Here is a 20974-nt window from a genome sequence, read left to right as displayed (position 1 = left end):
TCTTGGTTTCAATGATATTATTAACACAAAGTGTATTTACATTTTATTTGTTTGAAAAGTAACATTTTTGAGTATTGATTTTTAATTTTAGGTAATCAACATTTACTAAATAAAACTAACACACAACACACTGCAAAAATAAAAAAATGAAGTCACAGTTACCTGATGTGTAGAAAATAAAGAAAATAAAAAAAACTTTTAATGCACTAAGCAGTTTTGTCCCCTTTCAAATTTGGTACTTGCTTGTACTTAAGCCTCAGGGTTGCGTGGTGCCACTCTGTGAAATGGAGGTTAACAGTACCCTGTATAAACACAAAAGCATAGAAGCTCAGTTTTTCCTTAAACAGCTGTAAGTCAAACCCTTCCAAGCTTTGTGGTGCTCTAGGGGTAATTCAGTTGTGCACTGAACAGTGTTGCCTTATTGATAGGCTTAACCTACACAAAATATAGGTCCCACTTGTAGTATCGGTGCTACCAGCACAGTCCTGTCAAATTAACCCATTCCCTTCCCTAAAAAAACATACAGTTAAGAGCCTGCTATCATGGATGGGCAGTTTCCTGTCATCTCTCTGGCTACTCTGAGAGACATGGGCATCTTGAGGCAATCTAGCAATTGTCTCATGTATACTGACAACCACTTAATACTGAAAAAGATACTTCATGTGAGTAATGTCTTTTATTGTCGTTTCATATTAAGGTTAGATGTTGTGGGAAATTAGGAAAAAGAAAAGGAACATTCTTATATACATTTATATATTTTTTTGTGTCAAAAATTCAGTATTTATTGTTGTATATATAATAATATTATAATATTAAGGTTATTAGTAACGTTATGTTACAAATTGGAAAGTGATTAATTGATTTTTTAATTGTAAATTGGGAAAGCAATGTGATAGGTTATTGTTTTCTTATAAAAAGTAGCTGCTCTGGTTTTAATGTAACTCTGATGAAACCCACGTTGTTGGTGGGTGAAAGCGCTCAGTTGTGGATGTAAAATAAATGTTTTTGGTCCGTTTTTATTCAACAGTGTTTTACTTTTTCTTTTTAAAACCAGGTCTTGCCAAAAAAAACAAGCCACCCTAGTGGACCACTAAAACAGGCTATACAACAAAATAAATAAACTAATGTTCAAGAACATGAGGGAACTGGCTCAACAGAAGAAGTAATCCTTCTCTAGCTTAAACAAATTAGAGATCTTGTCAAGTCCTCCAAAGCTAATTACAAAGCAAAAATAGCCTCCTTAGCTAAGGCATTTTTTAAGTACATCTGAAATCTAAAAGGGAATACCCATTTATGCACTGAACTGGTTGTGGATGCAACCACCCACACTTAACTGCAGGTAACAGCCAACCTGCTATTTGACAGATTTGGATCAAACTTCACCCCCCATCCCCCCTGTCATCCCCCAAATATACGTGCCACCATTCTTCAGCCTATTATCTCTAGACACCAAGGCCAAAAACCCAGCATTAATGGGACCACACAACATCCCAGGTTGTCTTTTAAACAACTTAAAACATGACTTAGCACACCCACTTGGATCGCTCTTTAACCACAACCTGAAAACTGGCTATGTTCTGGCGAAATGGAGGACAGCAACAGTAATTCATCTGCACAAAGGTGCACCATCAACCAACCCTGGGAATTTTAGGCCCATAAGCTTGACAAGCCTCATCTGCAAGGCCATGTAAAGAATCATTTTGGACCTTATTAACCAGAACAGAAGTAATCTCCAAACTCTGGACCCAATTCATTTCATGTTCATTAAATGTAGATCATGCCTTTTAAACATGGTTGACTTCTTTGACAAACGCATGAAGGTCCTAGATGATTGAAAGAGTGTGCATACCTCCTTTCTTGACCTAGTCAAGGTATTTGATACAACTCCCTTCTTAGGTATTATAGAGAAAGTCTCCCAACTGGGAATTAACCCCTATATTGCCAGATGGGCAGCCAACTGGCTCACTGACAGGACACATGCTGTTAAAGTGTGTGACTTTACCTCTAGCAAAAGACCAGTCACCAGTGGCATACTACAGTGTTCTGTGCTGGTCCCTTACTGTTCAGAATTTATTTTTCAGAGGTCCAGGCAAACCTGGATGGCCTGTGTCTGACCAAGTTCTCTGATGATTGTAAAATGGGAGAAATTATTGAGTCCACCAACAATGTTAATATATTGCAGGCAGGCTTAACACAGACAAATGATTGGTGCCAGAGCCACGGATTAAAGCTAAATGCAAAAAAAAATTCATTATTATTCCCTTTGGGCAAGCTGATATCACTGCTAATTGCATTATAGACAGCATCCCCCTAAGTGAAGACCCAGTGGTACACGATCTGAGTACTCAGGGCGATAGCAATCTGAACCTTTACCACCACATATCCACAGTAGTAAGAAAATCCTTCTATGTGGCACATCTTATAAGTAAAGGCATCACGTCTAGATTTAAGGATGTTATAATTCCATTATACTCATCAGACCAATAACTGAGTACAATGATCCCTTTGGCATGTGCCTCATCAGACACCTTCAACAGCTGGAGAGACCACAGAGGTTTCCCACCAAGAAATTGCAGGGTACACAAAACAAGTCTTACATGTTAAGACTGAAAGCCCTGCCACTGTAATCTTTCTCCTACTGACCTGAAGAGATAGATACATCTAGCAGCGACTGCCACTTCTCTGGAACAAACTTCCAATTCACATGAAACAGAGCCCCTCCCTGACCAACTTCAAACACAACCTAGATCAATGGATGGGTGACTGCAAATTCACTCATGGGGTGGTACCCATGTCCCTCCTGGACAGAGGAAGTCAGTATTAACTACCATACTGCCTTACCTCTGCAAAGCTCACTCACCTAACCACTGACGATTGGGGCAACTTGGTATAAATATGGCTAAGCTTGTAAAGGCTCTAAGGCCGTTAGCCTAGTAACCTCCTATGACTCCATGAACCTATGAAAAACAAAGCAGTTTGCACAGCATTTTAAAACATTACATCAGCCAATCACAATCACTTCCCCAAAAGGATCAGAACCAATATATATATATATATATATATATATATATATATATATATATATATATATATATATACACACACATACATATATGCACAATGTCCAATATTTTCAATCCACTACCACCAAAAATCAAACCAACAATTATAAAGGTATGTATAAAATTTAAAGAATGTGTACATTCAAGAATGTTGTTAAATAGAGCCCTGACTAGGTATGTAATCAAACTTCTATTGCCCTGTGCTTTAAAATACTAGATATAAACACAATGCCTGGCCTATGCCAAGCATTTAAACACAGCTGCCAAAACAGTTATTTTTGCTGTGATAGGTTGCCAGCACCTCCCCCTCTCTCATTCCTGACATCTCTGTCAATGACAAAAAATATAAATATTTTTGAAATTTATACATGTTAATGAATGTCTAAACAGGGCAGTAGTCATTCTTACAGACTTTATGTCGTAAACATGCGCACAAATTCTATCATTCAGTCTCTTTTTGGTCTTGCCTAGGTAGAAGGCTGGGGATGAAACACAGGTGGCTGAACAGACCACCCCTGTGGAATCCTAATTACACGAGCCTGGACATCCTATAGTTTTGTCATACCCTTCTATACTAATATAGGGGTGTCATTAACAAACCTACAGTATTTGCATTTACAACATTTCAACATCCTAGCCAATGAATGTTAATCTAAAATTTTAGTGCACCCACTTTCCAAGAAATCTTTTAAATTTCTCCCTCAACTAAATGTAACCAAAGGCAAATCATCTAATTCCATCTTCATTTCCGTCAACCAAGGGTTGGAAGTTGGCCTAATAGTTAAGGTGTTTGCCTTACAAGCACAAGGTTCCAGGTTTGAGACTGACAAGGGATAATTGGCTAGGCTTAAAATGGCTCTCAAAGGCAGTTAGCCTAGTACTAACATATAAACCTATAATAATTTCTTGTTGGAATGTCAGACTCCAAGTTTTTCTAAGGGCTATAGTTAACTCAAATGTGTCAATGTTAAATGGCCTAACCATAAACCCTCATTAGTTCTCAGTTACATTTTTATTGTCATTGGACCATTTTTGTCATCAACCAGAATAGGACAAAATCATGTGTTCTCCTCCCCTTTATAATTTCTTCCCCTATGCAGTTCAATAAAACATTGGGATAGCCCCTGGCATTAAATATTTCAAATAGTTTCCCCATTTCGATTTTAAATGTCTCATCATTACTAATCAGTCTTGACAGCCGTGTTAGTTGTCCCATACCTATACTTTTTTTCTGAAAGTAAGGGTGACACCTGTCAAACTGCAGATAGGAACTGGAAGACATTTGCTTATAATAAATGGTGGAGGGTAACTAGTAGTCATATGATCAAGTATGCTATACATTCTGTGAGTATGTTGTTTGAATCAGTTATGAGGTAAGCGCTAAAAAAAAAAAAAAACACGAAAGAAAGTACTAGACTGTAATAAGTATATTCGACTGGCTTATTAAAAAATAATAACAATGGAGGTTCCTTCTACTGAAATACCAACCATGTGTCTAGATGCATGACATTAGGTGGTGCAGAGGTTACTGTTGTCACCTCACACCAAGAGGTTCACTGGTTCAATTCTCAAACTGGTTGCCTACTGTGCAGAGTCTGCATGTTCTCGTGTTTGCATGGGTTTCCTCTGGGTGCTTCGGGTTCCTCCCACATTCCAAAGACGTGCATCTGGAACCTTCCTCCCTGGGCCTCTGCTGAAAAAGACCTCTTCTCCAGTCGGACTTTCCCAGTAAAAATGTTAAATAAATGACCAACTCCTTGTAGTCTCCTCATATCCCCTCTAATCCTCATCAGTTTTGGCTCACTACCCTTAACTTTTTCTCCCCTCTTCTTTAAACACCTTTCGTATCACATCCCTTCTGTATCTCCCTTTACACAGCACAACCCATACAATGACAAAACAGCTAAACAGCTGCAGAGATCCAAACAAAGTTAAGAAAAGTCTCTAACTGGAAAACCCTAGGCCCAGATGCAGTACCTAACTTCTGGTTAAAAGTATTAACATCTTTGCATGAAGATTTAGCCATGAGTAACAACTATTTATATGCGCATCTGGAACAGACACCAACCTGGCTAACAACAGTAAAAACAATGCTCCTACTTAAGAGTGAACCTGTAAGCTACCCTAAAAATTATAGACCAATAACTTGCCTTCCAATGACATATAAACTATACCTTGGAACTGATGTCAACAGAGTTTATAGTAATTTAGAAGAAAACTCAGTTATGGCACTAGAACAAAAGGGCAATAAAATAAAGTCATATGGAACAAAGGATCATTTTCTGTTAAATAAAGTCATAGTGGGGAACTGTAAAAAGGAAAAGAATCTAAGTATGGCATGGATTGACTAAAAAAAGCATTTGACAGTATCCCAAATTCATTCATGGACAAAAGAGTGCTTAAAATGTATAAGATACACCCTACACTGACTGACTACATTACAGTGATCATGAAACAGTGGCAGACCACTTTGCAATTAAGCCATGATAAAGGACAAATTGTTATCCCAGGGATAAAAATTCAAAGGGGGATATTCCAGGGTGACTCTTTTGTCACCGTTACTATTTTGTCTTGACCTTAATCCATTAAGCTGTTTACTCAACAACTTAGTCCATGGCTATAATCTGGCTCTTAGGAAACAACAAAGTGTCAAGACTTCTCATCTTCTCTTTGTCTATGATTTAAAACTGTATAGCTCATCAGATGAGGAACTGAAAGCACAACTGCAAGTTGTCAAAACATTTTCAGATGATATAACAATGTCATTTGGTCGTGATAAATGTGCAAAAGCAACCTTAACCTTTAAAGAAGAAAAACTGCAACACCAGGAAAACATCAGTTTGGGACAAGAATGTGATATATAAGAACTTGAGCAAGAAGGACTGTATAAATATTTGGGAATTGATGAAGTATCAACAATAAAACATGAACAAATGCGAATAAAACTTAGTAAGGAATACGTCAGAAGACTTAAATTAATCCTGAAAACAGCACTGACATCTAGGAACAAAATCCAAGCTATAAATCAATTTGCTCTTCCTGTCCTAACTTAAAGTTTTGGAGTGATTGCCTGGCCCCAAAATGTGTTGAATAGATTAGATAGGAAAACAAGAAGGCTGCTTCATGCTCACCAAATGATTTATAAAAATCAGTGCATATGGGACTCCACACATATCTACTGACTTCACAAGACCCAAATGTAGTGAAAGTTTTGAAACATGAGGAAAATAAATCTAAGATGACGTCTCTGCTTAATCTAGCAATAGCTTATCAGCATCAAACAGGAATAGAAATCAAACCAGAAGTAGATAAAAATCAGGCAGCAACTGAATATGCCAAAAAAAAATAAAGAATATAAGGTGAAGGATCAGATGAGAAGGCAAGAAATGTGGAAAAAGCATAAACATAGTTGCAAGTATAGAAAACATCTGGAAGAACCTCATGTTGATCAGGAATGAACACAGGAATGGTTAAGGAGAGGAGAATTCAAACCAAGAGATGAAAGGTTAATATTGGCAGCGCAAGATAGTGGGCTGCGTGCACATTGGTTTATAAAGTCCATTGAACATGTAGGAGAAACAGACAAATGTAGGTTTTGTAAAACTGAATTGGAAACAGTTACACACCTCATTGCTGGTTGTGACATAATAATGGCAGAAGAACTGTATACTGAAAGGCATAATAATGTGCACTGGGGATTTTGTAAACATTATGGTACTGAAGTGGCTGAAAAACACTGGAAACATGAACCAGAAAGCATCATAGAAAATGATGAAGTCTACATCACATGGGATCACCCATTACCAACACTTCAAAAGACAGATGCTAGAAAACCAGATATAGTGATCCAAGAAAAGAAGACAAGAGTAGCATTGATCATTGAAATTGCGACACCCAGTGACTGCAGTGTCTTACATGCAGAGAGACACAAAGTCATAAAACATCAGGATCTACAGGCAGAAATGAGAAAATTGTTTTAAGAAAGATACCCAGACCGTTCCAACGTTCCAATAGTAGTAAGAGCAACAAGTCTTATAAAAAAGAATTTACAATCGTATTTAGATATGTTACCAATACATGTAACTCCATATGAACTGCAGAAGGAGTCATTACTGGGTACATTGTGGGTGCTGCTAAGAGCACTTCTGGCTGAGATCAAAGATTGAAACAATACTAATTTCATGAACTTAAATCGTACTTTGACTTAGGAATGGGATCCATTCCCTTCATGGTATTAGCAACCCAAAAGACTTAGAAATTAAAAAAGCATGACACCTTATTGCCTCTCTTCACAACAATGATTCCACGTTTTCATCTTCAGCCTTTCTCAATCTTCCTCTCACTCAGCTTACCTACTAAAACTCTGTTTTACTGTCCGCCATACCAATGCATGATACAACCACTTTCTGTCCAGGAACCTCTAACTATTTCCCTGGTGTTTCCTCCTAAGTCATTTTCCTTTTTTTTTTTTTCCCAAAATTATTTTAGTTTTTCAAGTCATAAGAATACAGACAAAATAAAACAGTAAAACAATGATAATGTACATTGGGTAAAGAATTGCAGGTACACAGAATCGATTCATACATAAACACCTAACTTATTTACAACTGTACAAAGGTGCCATATACTTTATTTTCAAGGTGAATCAGTAAGCTTACAATAATGTGGATATTTCTTATTTTTACAATATCACTTATGTATTAGAAATGTAACTATGTGTGTAAAGACCAAAGTCCTTATGATAAAGAGGGTGGGTTATGCTAGTAGTAAGTTAAAAGGCCTGTTCCCATCTTTCTAGTTTCTTCAGTGTATCACTATTTGTGTCAATTACCCATTTATGGGCCAGTAGATGTCTAATTGCCATTTTTTTTAATCATTCCAGTTTATGTTGACTCTGTCCCCCCATTAGGAAGCAATGTATAGTTTTATTAATAGAAATAATGTGATATAAATGTTTGCTTTGTTTTTGGGTATATCTGAAAGTAAGATGTGAAGGAGTGTGAATTGTTTTTTCATAAGCTTGTTTTAGTAGTTGGATTTTTAGTGAGTTCCATAGTTTAAATATGCATTTACAACTCCAAAACTTATGGATTAGATCTGCTTCCTGTGATTCACAATATGGACAGTAAGGTGATTTAGATGAGCTGAATTTGTGGAATACTAGGGGAGTAAGGTAAGCATTATTGTTACTCATGAGTTGAGTGTATGTTAGTTTTTTCAGAGGTATTGCTTTAAGCATTAGGGTTAAGGCTTGGTTTAATTGTTGTTCAGTTATTAATACATTATTTTTACACCAGTAGCTAGAGATGAATGCGGTGTCCTGGAATTTAATCTCCGATATTAATTTATATGTGTTTGATATCATTTTCCCACTAGTTAGCATTATATTCCATACTGTTTCACATATGTTTATATCTGCCTCTGTTAATTTAGTGTTTTAACGGTGTTTGGAGCATATTTCTTTAATTTGTCTCAAGATAACTGTGTATGATTTTGGTAAGTTGAGTTGAGATCTTAGCTCTTGTATAGTATAGTTACGGTAAGGGTAAAGGTCTCAAATTCTCATGTCTTTTAATAAAGGGTAGTTATTGAGGCTTATCATTGAGTTATTAATTTTCAGGTTTGGGTTATTATGGCCTGATTGAAGGATAGCCATTGTTATCTCAAGATCAAGGGAGATAAATAACTTTTGAAGTATAATAATGAAATGTTTTAGCGGGTCCATGATCTTGCGAGCAGTTATTTCTTTTTTGATTAAAAAAGGCAGTGCTCTAGGATTAAAGTCTAGAGATTTGATATAATTATAATATATTTTCAACCACATTGGAGTCCTTGTATTATGCAAAGGGGTATATTCTGCTATCCTTAGAATTCTAATGCTATTGATAATGATGTAGTATAGTTTAAAATCCAGTAAGTTTAGGCCCCCTTTTAGTTTTGGTAATGAAAGTTTTTGGTATGAGATTCTTGTTCTTTTAGGTTCCCATATGAATTTGGCCAAAAATGTATGTATTTGTTTAAAAAAATTGTTGTGTATTATCACTTGTGAAGTCATAAATACATAAATTATTCTAGGGAGAATATTCATTTTGATTATCGAGACTTTGGCTAGAAAAGGAGTTTTTGAGATTATTCCATCTGCTGCAGTCTTGTTTAATCCTATTTCATTTATCCTGTATATTATTTTGATAAAATCTCTTTTGTTTTAAAAGAACATAATTCCAAAATATTTGGTTGAATTTTTATCTTAATTGTGTCTAAAATGGGAATAATGATAGTAATTTAGGGGGGACTTAGAGGGAAGATATTGGTTTTGTTTAAGTTAAGTTTATAGTTAGATATAACTGAGAAACTTTCAATTTTAGTAATTTAAGTATGTCAGAACTAGGGGTAGTAAAGTAAATGTTTAAATAATCGGTGAAGGCAGTGTAAAAGATTTTAGAGTTAAAGACAGAAGGTGGGTTATGATATATCTTCTGTTTGATGTACAAGAATAGCAGTTTGAGATACAGAGTGAATAAGAAGGGAGATAGAGGGCAGCCTTGCCTTGTCCCATTTTGATCTTGATTCTGTTTGATAGGGTTCTGTTTGCATATATGTTGGTGTAAGAGTTTTCGTATAGTATTTTAATTATTTGAATAAATTTGTTAGGGAATTCAAAATAGGGTAACAGTTGAAGTAGGAAAGAGATGTACTCTCTATCAAACGCTTTGTGAGATCTACCACCATTGCATATATGGGGATTTTTTTTGTGTTTGCAAAGGACATCATGGTTTCAAGAGTTAGGGTATTATCACTAGTCTGTCTTAATGGAGTGAATCCTGACTGTTCTGTTGATATGATATTAGTATAATGTTCTTTAATCTGTTAGCGAGAATTGAAGTGAGAATCTTGGTGTCTATATTAAGTAGTGAAATTGGTCTATAACTATCGGGGTCTTTAGGTTCTGAATGTTCTTTCAATATAAATATGTTTTTTGAGGCATTAAAGTGTAGATTGTTTATTTTATTGTTTATTATATAGTTTAGTACCTGATGTATTTTAGCAACAGGTATAATGAAGCGCCTAAGTTATTTTCCTATCTTGCTTCACCTGTAGTCTGCCGTATAACTATCACTTCCACTAACAGTCTACTTAAATACTCTTCTTTAAACCTCACTTTTTAAAAGAACACTTTTTAATGAATTTCTCTTTTCTTTCCTTCCAATTTCTCTTATGGCCTATTGTTGTACTTCTGTATTGGTTTTATTCATGATCCACAAAAATTATGTACTGATATGTATTGTTATCTTGTGTAAAACACTGTTTATGGTTTACTATGGACTCTACTTACATTTATTCTGTTAAATGGCTTAAAGTAATTGCAAGTTTTCTTGCCTGATTTTTGAACCTTTTGTGTGTATATGTATATATATGTATATGTATTATTCTTGAAGCTCTCTCAATATATATGTATGTATATATATATATATATATATATATATATATATATATATATATATATATATATATTATTCTTGAAGCTTTTCTCTCTAGGCCTCCACTGAAAAAGGACAAGTTATGCCTAGATGAACAATCCTGGCAAACAAATGCTAACTAATTATATTGGAAAAGATCAGTGATATTGTTGCAGAGTAATTACAACTGTAGAGGGAACGCCAGTCTATATTAGGTAGATTGGAAGCAAGTATATCTTTTGAGGAGTCTGGGAATGACATCCTGCTCTGGTAAGCATATGTTGGTGTTGTATCACACTGATACATAGTAGTGTCTTTACTTCAACATGCATAAATATGGAGACAATGAGGGGTGATATAGTGAAATACAAAATTTTATATATGTGTGTGTATATGAGCGTGAGCAAGCACGTGTGTGCCTAGTGTTTGTCTCTAAGCAAATAACTTTTCCAGATAGTGTTTGAGGACAAATGGGAAACTAGGCTAGGTTCCTTAGTGGTCTCCAGAACTGCATCCTTAGTAACTACTTATGAACAAGCAGAAAACCTCATTATTGGCACCACATTATGTAAAGCTTCTGCTGTTAAATGAAAATGCATTTGATAAAGTATATAAAATGGACCAGAATGTCAGGAACTTGACAAAGACTGCTTTACAATTTATTATATGGCTGGAAGTATGACATACCGGATTCCTCTATGTGAACTATGTCCTATAGACAACAGTTTGATTCCCACAAATATCACTGGCAGACTGACTATAGGGTCTCTGGTCCATGTACTCATTTACAGGAAAGTCCTAATTTACTCTTGTCCATGTGGGTATAATGTGCTTTACCAAGTTAATAAGGAATAAATAATTGATCTTGGTTGCACCATTTTTGGATCTGGGTCTGAATATCATGTGTGAATATGACAGATAAGTGAATTAATTCTGCTCGCTGGCCTTCGTATTTTCATGCCACTTCCTGTATTCAGTATAGGAATTAACTCACACCCCTACCCTCCTCCCATTATTATGTTCTCAGCAACAGAAGTTTATTCAAGAAATCTGTACAAGGCAAAAATAATGGGGCAATTAAGGCCTGAAATTAGTTGCAATTTATACTCAATTCACTTAAAAAGTTAATGAAAGAACAGGTTTTGCATCACCATACATTTTCTAAAATTAAAACGTATTAAACTTTCATGTCTGGCATTATTGATTCTAATCCTCAGTAATTTAAAATAAAAATCAAACGTTTTAGAAGGAACATGGTAAGCATATGAGGTAAAATCATAGATGTTCTGCAAAATCTGAGACAGCTGAGAAGTATTCTACAATATTATAACAGACAACCACTTTTTTTTTGGGTGGCCGCGGTGGTGCAGCAGTTAGCATTGCTGCCTCACAGCAAGAGGTTATCCAGTTCGATCCTTGGCTGGGGTGCCTTCTGTGCAGAGGCTGCATGTCCTCCCTGTGGTTGTGTGAAATTTCTCTGGGTGCTCCGGGTTCCTCCCAAAGACATGTTGTAGATGGAGTGGACTCTCTAAATTGGCCCTAGGCATGAGTGTGTTTGTGTGTCTTCTGTGAAAGGTTGGGTGCTGTGCTGGCAACTCGACACTGTAAAACTTCACTGCCAATTATGAGTGGACAGGTGATCCATTGTGGCGACCCCTAACTGGGAAAAGCTGAATGAAGAAGATAACAGGCCCACTTTTGTTTCATATGGTACATTCTGTACTATGTTAGATTGATAATTTTTGCTGTGCATTACATGATTTAAACAGCTCTGAAATGCATTTCTAGTTCATTCTGTGGTGTCTCGTGATGCAGTGGCTATTTTTAACATGTAATTTCAGCACAGGGTGTTGCTACTCAAGCTGTAGATAAGCTGTTTGTACATTTGGCAGGATGAAGTAGATAATCGCTGTCACACCATGCTTTCTGATGTGCAGTAGCCCCTGCGCACTCTTCTCCCCACCTTACCTCATCTAACATCATAAGTTCATCAAGGAATATAGATTCCTTCAAAGTATGCTTAAAATTACACTCAGTTATCCAAAGATTAATACTGCTTTTAAACTCATCAATATTTTATAACCCTAATATTTGCAAGAAGTATATTCCACAGTCATGAAATAAATTAGATGCATAGGTTTACAAGACACTTCGTCCAGGAGACAAGGAAGGAGCCTAGTCCAAATTTGACATTTAACTAGCAAGATATCTGCCCCATACTGCAGCTGCATTTTATCTTATAAAAAATGGAAATAGGTTGCCTGGAGTGGAGTGGAATGGTGTTCTTGTTAATTTCTCCAATTCTGTACAATCAGTTTGTCATTGTGAGGACTAAACAAAAAGCAGAGAATGGCGAGCCTTTAAGATTCTATGATACTTGGTTTTCCCAACAGTGATGCATGATTCCTCTTCAGGAAGCATTTTATTTACAAGCAGAAAAACACATTACTTAAATAGATGTGCAGATATCAGAGTTAAACAATTTTGTCCTTCAAAATGCCTTAATATTCATTATTTTTTTAAGAGATTGCCTTTAGTTTTCATTTTTTATTTTATTTTTGGTCCACTGTTGTTGTTGCTGAGGAAGTCCTGAAAAGGGGGCTTCAGGAGAACGCAACCACACCAATCAGACTCGTATTCTAATAAGGGAATTTCTTCTCTTCCAACAAGAAGCACATTTTTCTAACCAATCAGATTTGCCATCCCATCAACCAATAATGCCAAGTAGCCTGGTCTAACCCCCTCCATTTCTAATGATTTAACCTACTGTAAACTAAGAGTTGTATTATCTGATGAAGTCTATTAATGAAAAAAGTGCTCATAAAAAACAAACTGGATGATTTGGACATAAAGAAGAATCTCCATGAATGTTATTTATTTTTTGTTACATTTTACTTAACTAATAGTGAACAAGAATACCTTTGTATTTAAGTTGAAGCTAGAAATATAACTTACAGGTCAGTTGGATTACAGTCATATATGACTGTCGGTACCAAAAAGGATCATAGAACCTTAAAGGCTCAACTTTCTCTATATTTCATCTAAGGTAAAGATGTCTACACCATTTAAGTGGGTGCTAGCAACCAGATAAGTCTTTTCAATGTACATTTGCCTTTCCTTTAATAACCTAGTCTTGCATAAAATAGTAATTAATTGTTTCTTCTATGTCATACACACTTGTAGTCCAGCCACTGCAAAGTCTGAATAGACCCACATTAGAAGAAGTTTTAAATGAATGCTAACATACTGAACAAAGTCATAATTTCCTGTTGTCTTTCTAACTGAAAGCTAATTGTATTTGGCTTTTGAAGTCACAAGAATCCTGTTTAACTTGTTAGTAACCCTGGCCATTCTATCTTTGCTAGATATTATAAGAATGTCTCGGACCCAACCCTAATGGAAATGCTGCTCATCTGCAAGTCAAATGGGACAAGATTGACTCACTCTAAGAATCTTAACCTAGCTTGTGACATTAACAGGATGTGCTAGAGAGACAGATATGTATCCCAGAAATTGCCACTCCTCTGGAACAAACTCCCAATTTATGTAAAACAAAGCTCGTCAATGACCCTATTTAAGCATAACTTAGACAACTGGATTGGAGACCATAATTTTTACCCTGGGGGTGTCACCTATATCCCTCTTGGATAAGGGCAGTCAGTGCTGATCAAAGACTTGCACTACAAATATAGACCATGCAACTTGGTCAATAAGGGAACAAGGGTATAACATGGCTAGGCTTATAAAGGCCCTACTGTCAATAGCCTAATAATCTCCCATGAACCTATGAACCCAGGTGCCTGAAAAGAAAAAAATGCAGGGACTTCTCCTTTTGCAAAACATTTTGTTTAATGTTTTATCCCTGTGTGGGCTAAGCTTGCTGTTAGTAAAAGTTTACTTTCAGACTTAGTTACCTATCACAGCGAATTTAAATATAGTTCTTTAGTTGTATCCCAGTATGTTACCACATGTTATGAAGATAATATATTATTCCATGCCATACAAAATAAATCTGTAGAAATTAAAAAAAAAAATCATCTTTAAATTATAAACAGTTGTCTGTGACTTAAGTGCCGTAAATGGTAGAAGAGACAAAGATAATCAGTATTTTCTAAAGTTTCAGTGCTTTTTTAATTACTGAATTGTATTGTTATAATTACTTATAACCAAATCTAATATGCTAAGTTCTGATGCAGGAGAAGTGACACATTGCAGAGAATTATTAAAAAGCAGTAACTCAATAAATTCAGATGCAAAATAATTAAATGAAGATATATATGGTTAAACAAAATCATTCAACACAACAGTAGAGCCACTGGCCACAAAGAATAAAGCAACATTCCTGTTTAGCACTAGCAGTTCAGTGGTGCAACAGGGAGCCCACTTATCTCATGTACAGAAGGTTGTGGGTTCCATTCCCACGCCCAGTAGATTCATTTCTCACACTGCCATACAGCAGGGGACAGTGAGGTGCAGTGTTCAGATGAGATGTTAAACTGAAGCCCCATCTAACTGAGGTGCTGGGAGCTCAGGTGTATGCAAACCATCCCATGGCAGCTGTCAAAAAGAATAGGGGGGAGTTCCCTGATGTCTTGGCCAAATTTCCCCTAGCAGTTTAAATGCCATCTTAGGAATCACATGAAAAGAGTCTACTAGCATAATGGGATTAATCTGGTCAACAAAGGATAAGTAAATAAATATTCATCCTTAGACTTCTACAAGTTAGAATGATTTACAAGCCATCATAAGTACTAACATTGCACCTTACAACCGGTAATGTCTTATTTTCAGTAGCATAGATTATCTACTAGATATTGAGTTATGTAAAGCCATACTACGTTTAGTAGTTGTAACCTTCACTGCATTCAGTTAACTGTGCTTTAATAACATAAATATTTATTCAGATATATACTAAGCTGACAATGTTGGTGGCCTTTTAAGCCTAGACATTTTTCCAAAAATATATCTGACAATTTTTGGTACCTATAGTTATTTTAAGTGGTACAAGAAGGCTTAACTTTGGTGGTCAGGCATTTACAGGCTGTCTCTGTCGATTAGAGACATGGGTGCTAGACCAGGAATAAATTTCTGATTCCTCTTCCACTGCTCTAAGTTACGCTTGAAGTAGATTAGGGAAGAATTCTGCTTCACATGGATGGGAAGTCTTTTCCAGAGAAGGGGCACTCTCTGAGACATATACTTATCCCTCCAACATGTCCTATTTATGTCACAGATGAAGTTTGGGTCCCTAGATTGGATAATTCTTATACTAAGTGTTTTGTGAATGTGCAGCAGGACCATCAGAGTAGGATAACCGGATGCTTTTTAGGCCCAGCACATATCGCTTCTCAGCAGTCTATAGGAGACAGAGTACAGGAAATAGAGACTTTGACGCAGTCTGCATAGAACATCTTATTTCTGCTCTCTATTCTTTTTGTGAGGATCCTTTGTGGATATTCCAGCTGTCTTCTATACCTGGTCAGGTACATATGGAAGTGTGCATTTTACTCAACCATTGGTCTAATGAGGGGTAATTACAGCAAAACAATGGCATCCTTGGACCTAGATGACCATACCCTTGCTTATAAGCTGGGCAACATAGAATGATTTCCTTACTACCTTAGACACATGATGGTCAAAGTCCAGGTTATTGTTTACATATATTCCCCAATCCCTGACTACTGGATCTAATTATAGGGATGCATTATCGATGTGGTGGTTTCCAGGGGTAGATGTTTCCCCAAAGGATACTATCATGTATTTCTTGGCACTGAGATTTAGACTGTGGCACTGACACCAGTTATTAGTTTGTTTCTGGCCTTCTCAGAAGGTATTTTTTTGAGAGATTGTATGACTGCACCTGTCCTTTGTGGAGGTAGACTCCCTTATCTTCATTTCTTGGGTCGTACTTGGGAGCTATCTGTCTATCCAGTGAGTGTCATATGGATCAATATCTAATTTCATGAGTTTGTTTACAATGTCCGACTGGGATATTGTGTTGAATGACTTAGCCAGGTCAAGGTAGACAGTATGTACTATTTTGCCCTCATCCACTGCTTTGGTGACCTTCTTAAAGAAGTCCACCAGGTTAAGTAAGCATGAACTGCCTTTGAGAAAACCAAACTGGGTTGGGTCTAGTTTTTGATGGTTTTCTTTGTTATTGTTTATCATTTCCATGATACTTATGTCCATGGCCTTGCATATGATACTAGTCAGACTTATGGATCTGTAGTTACTTGGGTCTGTAGATTGCCTGACCTTGTGTAGAAGGATGACAGTTGCAGTCGGGATGAAGCCTGTATGAAAGGTATGGTTAAATAGTGATTCTAGCTGTCCTGCTAGGTCATGTTTCATGCTGTTAATGAGACATCCTGAGATATGATTGGAGGCTGTCAATGCTATTTTTTGGCCTTGGAGAGTGCATTGAGGACCTGTTCCTTAGTGATAGTTGGGGGAGTTATGTTCATGGGTATTTTCTGAGGGCCGTCTGGGGAGAGATGAGTTAAACTGGAGCTAAATTTTGTCAGCCCATAGATTTTCTGTATCTTCAAGCTCATTATAGGTGGCTACATTAATAATTATTCTGATTATAGATGGTTCTATTAACAATTAGCTTATCACATTGTTTGCACTGCCTTTTATGCTTGAGGACACAGCTGAAGAAAGGCTTGTGGTTGAAATTGGCCTGGGAGGCTATTTTCATCTTAAATTTATGTTTTATTGACTTGACTAGCCCTCTCAGTTTCTTGTTAGATTGATAGGGAATGTTTCATCTTGCTTTTTATCTTGCTGGGTATGGCATCTTCTAATTTTTGTCATAATTTCTTCCTTTTGGTTTACAACCTATTTATAGGTTCATAGGTTCATAGATTGGTACTAGGCTATTGGCCCTAGGGCCTATACAAGCCTAGCCATAACAATTCCCTGGCTATTTCTTCCCACACTATTTACTTCCCTGGACCCCTGTCTAGCAGGGTGACTGACAAGAACCCCGGGGTGAATTTCCTTTCTCCCATCCAATTGTCAAGGTTCCTTTTGAAGAGGGCCAAAGAGGCACTTTGCTTGACATGTATGTGTAGTCTATTCCAGAGTCTCGGGAGTCTCTGGGTCAGGAACCTATCCCTCCAGCATGTTTTGTTTATTGTAATGACAAGGTTTAGATCCCTGGAGCATGTGGCTCTGAGGGATTGGGATTTCTTTAAGTGTCCAACAGCTCTTATGTTCAGATTCCACAGTAGTGACTTACTTTTTCAGTTGTGAGGATGGAGGTTAGCCTTAGAATAGTTCCTAAATGTTCCTGGGTTAGCTGGGTTCACAGGTTTTCTTTTTACTTCAAACGAGCTAGATTTATGGTTTGACCTGACCAGTGAGGATATTACACTGAAGTGTCCTATGACTCTGTAATAATCAGCAATTAAAAATTCTTATGAAGCACCAATAATTCAAGTTGTTGTGACTTGTTATACAAACTGTCAGTTTCTGTAAAATATGATTGTGAAAAACAATTAGGCCTTTTACATGTTGAAACCTTAGAGGAGAGCCAATTTTTCTCCCTAGAAAAAAGATCAAGTTAACAGTTTAATTGATGTGTCAAACATGTTTTTATCATTTATAATTTAAATGCATTCTGTTAATATCAAAACTTGATGACCACAAATAAGGTCTTCCCGGGAACTAATAAGTAGAATTGTTTTGTCAATACAATATATGCAAAGTTATTTACTGCAGTTAATACAGGTTGTGGCTACAGATGTATAAAGAACTTGGATATCTGGCCCTGCTCCATGTGAGGCAGTCCTACAAGAATCCATAAAATTAGTAGATAAGTAATTTGTGTACATTTCTGCCTATGAGCTTTGTGCTGTGGCCTGCTGGCAGAGATAACTTTGTTGTATTAGAATTCTGGATATAGTATGTCTCTGAAGTAACTTATACATTTTAATATTTCAGAAAATCAATTGTTAAATCTCTTAGTTTCTATTCACTGTTCACTCCCACATCAGTGGTTACATAGTATCTGATCTCAGCTGCTACATTTTATTGCTAGATACTGGGATTACTGGTGTTCTGTCTTGTTCATAGCTTCAGAGGTTTACTAGGCTAACCATCCTTGTGGGCCATTTTAAGCATAGCCAGTTTCCTTTTCATGAGAATCAAACCCTGGACCTTGTGTCTATGAGGTAAACACCTTAACTAGGATGCTAAACCCTCCATTGTCCTAGTCAAGGAGAATACATGAAATTATACTAAACAGAGAAGAGACCAGCTTTAGAATGGTTGTGTTGCAACTGTTCCATTCTTAGGATAGAATATTTCTCATGATCTGAAGATTTGACAATGGGAATGAATGAGAAAAGCAAAATGGCACTGCCTAGTACATTGAATAATTCTATGTATCCCTATAGCATGCCAAATGTACAATAAGCAACATTTACAGTGACGGTTAAAGACTTACCATTTTGATGAGCCACTATTACCACGACAATGGAACCAAACAACAACAACTCTCTGCAGGGAAAAAATAGATTAGCTTTAACATCACAGTATCTATGTAACTTAAGTCAGTAATAATGTGACTATGATATTAATAACACACCAATGTTGGGGTACTACTGCTGCAGAAAACTAGCATAAAACACAAGAAAACGGTAGTAGTAATAGGGAATAGTCATATAACAAACACAGTAATACAGTAGCAGAAAGCAGAAGTATGCAACACAATGTTGCTATAGCTTAGCTCATGAGCAGTATAAAAGAGCTGCAATAAATATAACTAATAAATACATTGAGACAGTGTAGCTCAGTAATGTAAGATTAAATTAATAATGTACCAAAATGCATACGCCCAAACACAAACTAATAAATAAAGAAATATAAATAAATAAAATAATTCAAAACTATATTAAAAAAAGAGTACAGAAAATTGCACTTGCATGTTAACATAGTGACACATTTATTTATGCATGTATGTATGTATGTATGTCTTCTTCTGACACTCTCCCTAGCTCCCCTCTCTTCTTCATTATCTCCTCCTTCCTCCCTGAATAAACCCTTTATTTTCCTTCAAGTGCTATGCTTACTCTCACCTTAAATCTTTTGACTTTTTTCTCAAGGTGGTCTCCTGGACTCAACCACAATTTGAACATTAGTTATCTGTTCTTTTTCTATCCTCTTCTGACACCTCTCCTTTAATTTCTTTGCTTCTTCTTTGTTTCTCCTATGCATCCCTGCTCTTGCATTCAAACTCTATCTATAATTTCCTTTCCTTTCCTACTTTACTAACATTCACAGTTGCACTAATATATCTTTTTCTTATGTATGGTGCCCAATGCACCTCATTCTTGTTTGGAAATTGTTAAAGTATTATGCTATTAGAACAGAGTGTGTTTTTGTGTGTATTAGTTTAGATCTGTTCTGCTGTGTTTTTGTGTGTAATGTATTATCATGGAGCTTTTCTCCCCGGGCCTCCACTGAAAACGGGCTTTCGGGCCCAGTGGACTTCCCCGGTTATCAAACTGGAAATAAATAATAATAAATAAATGTATGTATGTATGCATGTATTTATTTATTTGTTTATTGACATTACCAGGAAAGTCCAATTGTGTAGGAGCCCTCTTTCAGCAGAGGTGCAGGGAGAAAAACTTCAAAGTATTATAGAACATTTTAAGAACAGCAATTTTACAATCTTTAAAAATAATAGAAAAAAACAACTACAGTTTAAATAATTGTACCAAATCAGATATAATATATGACAATTATTTAATACTTACAGAAATTTTAGCCAATTTATAAAGAAATTAAAGGTATATTAGTATATTACAAACATGAATTGCAATATGAAGTGAGAGTAAAATAGGCTAATGGTAAATTTAGAGTGAAAGCCAAGGGAGAGAAATTAATAGAATTAAGAAAGTGAGTGAAGAAAGGAGGGTATGGAGATATAATGTATGAATGGGTATTTGTTCAAATTTAGGGATATAAGTTATCCTGGTATTGAGCAATAACAGAGACAGCTTTTGGCTAGGAAGTCTTTCAGAAAGGTTTTGATGGATGGGAGGGAGGGTGTTGACCTGATGTATACAGAAAAGGAGTTCTGCCCAGCAGTAGGTTTGTAGACAGTCAGAAGTTTTGGTCACTGGATTGTAATGACTGAATGGGAACATAGTTGTGTAGAATGTTATTTAGTGGCAGTCAAGCAGATGAATGGTAGATAATTTTATAAGTGGTAAGAAACTGTGTATATGTTAAATGATGGGGTAGCTCTAACCAATTTAGGCTTTTTGGTGCTAGCACCATAAAGAAGTATGGAGAGACGATAAGTAGTAGCAAGTGTAGCTTGCTCTACAAAGGATTCATAGCATTTGATGAGTTTTTCTTATGCACTTTGCTATATGCAGGTTGAATTTAACATTATTTCCACTATCATCCCTAATAGTTTGCTATGAGAAGTGACTT

General features: G+C 36.2%; 1 protein-coding gene across 1 annotated transcript in view; it reads right to left on the bottom strand.

Annotated features, from left to right (window-relative positions):
• Window positions 1-20974, bottom strand: part of LOC122797837 (putative GPI-anchored protein pfl2) — a 192060-nt gene that overhangs the window by 149201 nt on the left and 21885 nt on the right. The window contains exon 2 of the mRNA XM_044066358.1: window positions 18975-19027. Within this exon, the coding sequence (XP_043922293.1) occupies window positions 18975-19027 (53 nt within the window). The remainder of the gene's footprint in view (window positions 1-18974; window positions 19028-20974) is intronic.

Source organism: Protopterus annectens, chromosome 3.part1 (genome assembly GCF_019279795.1).
Source record: "Protopterus annectens isolate FY-2018-M chromosome 3.part1, PAN1.0, whole genome shotgun sequence".
In the NCBI taxonomy this organism is placed as follows: Eukaryota; Metazoa; Chordata; order Ceratodontiformes; family Protopteridae; genus Protopterus; species Protopterus annectens.
The sequence above is the reverse complement of the archived record's forward strand: the minus strand, read 5'-3'. Positions and strand labels throughout refer to the sequence as shown.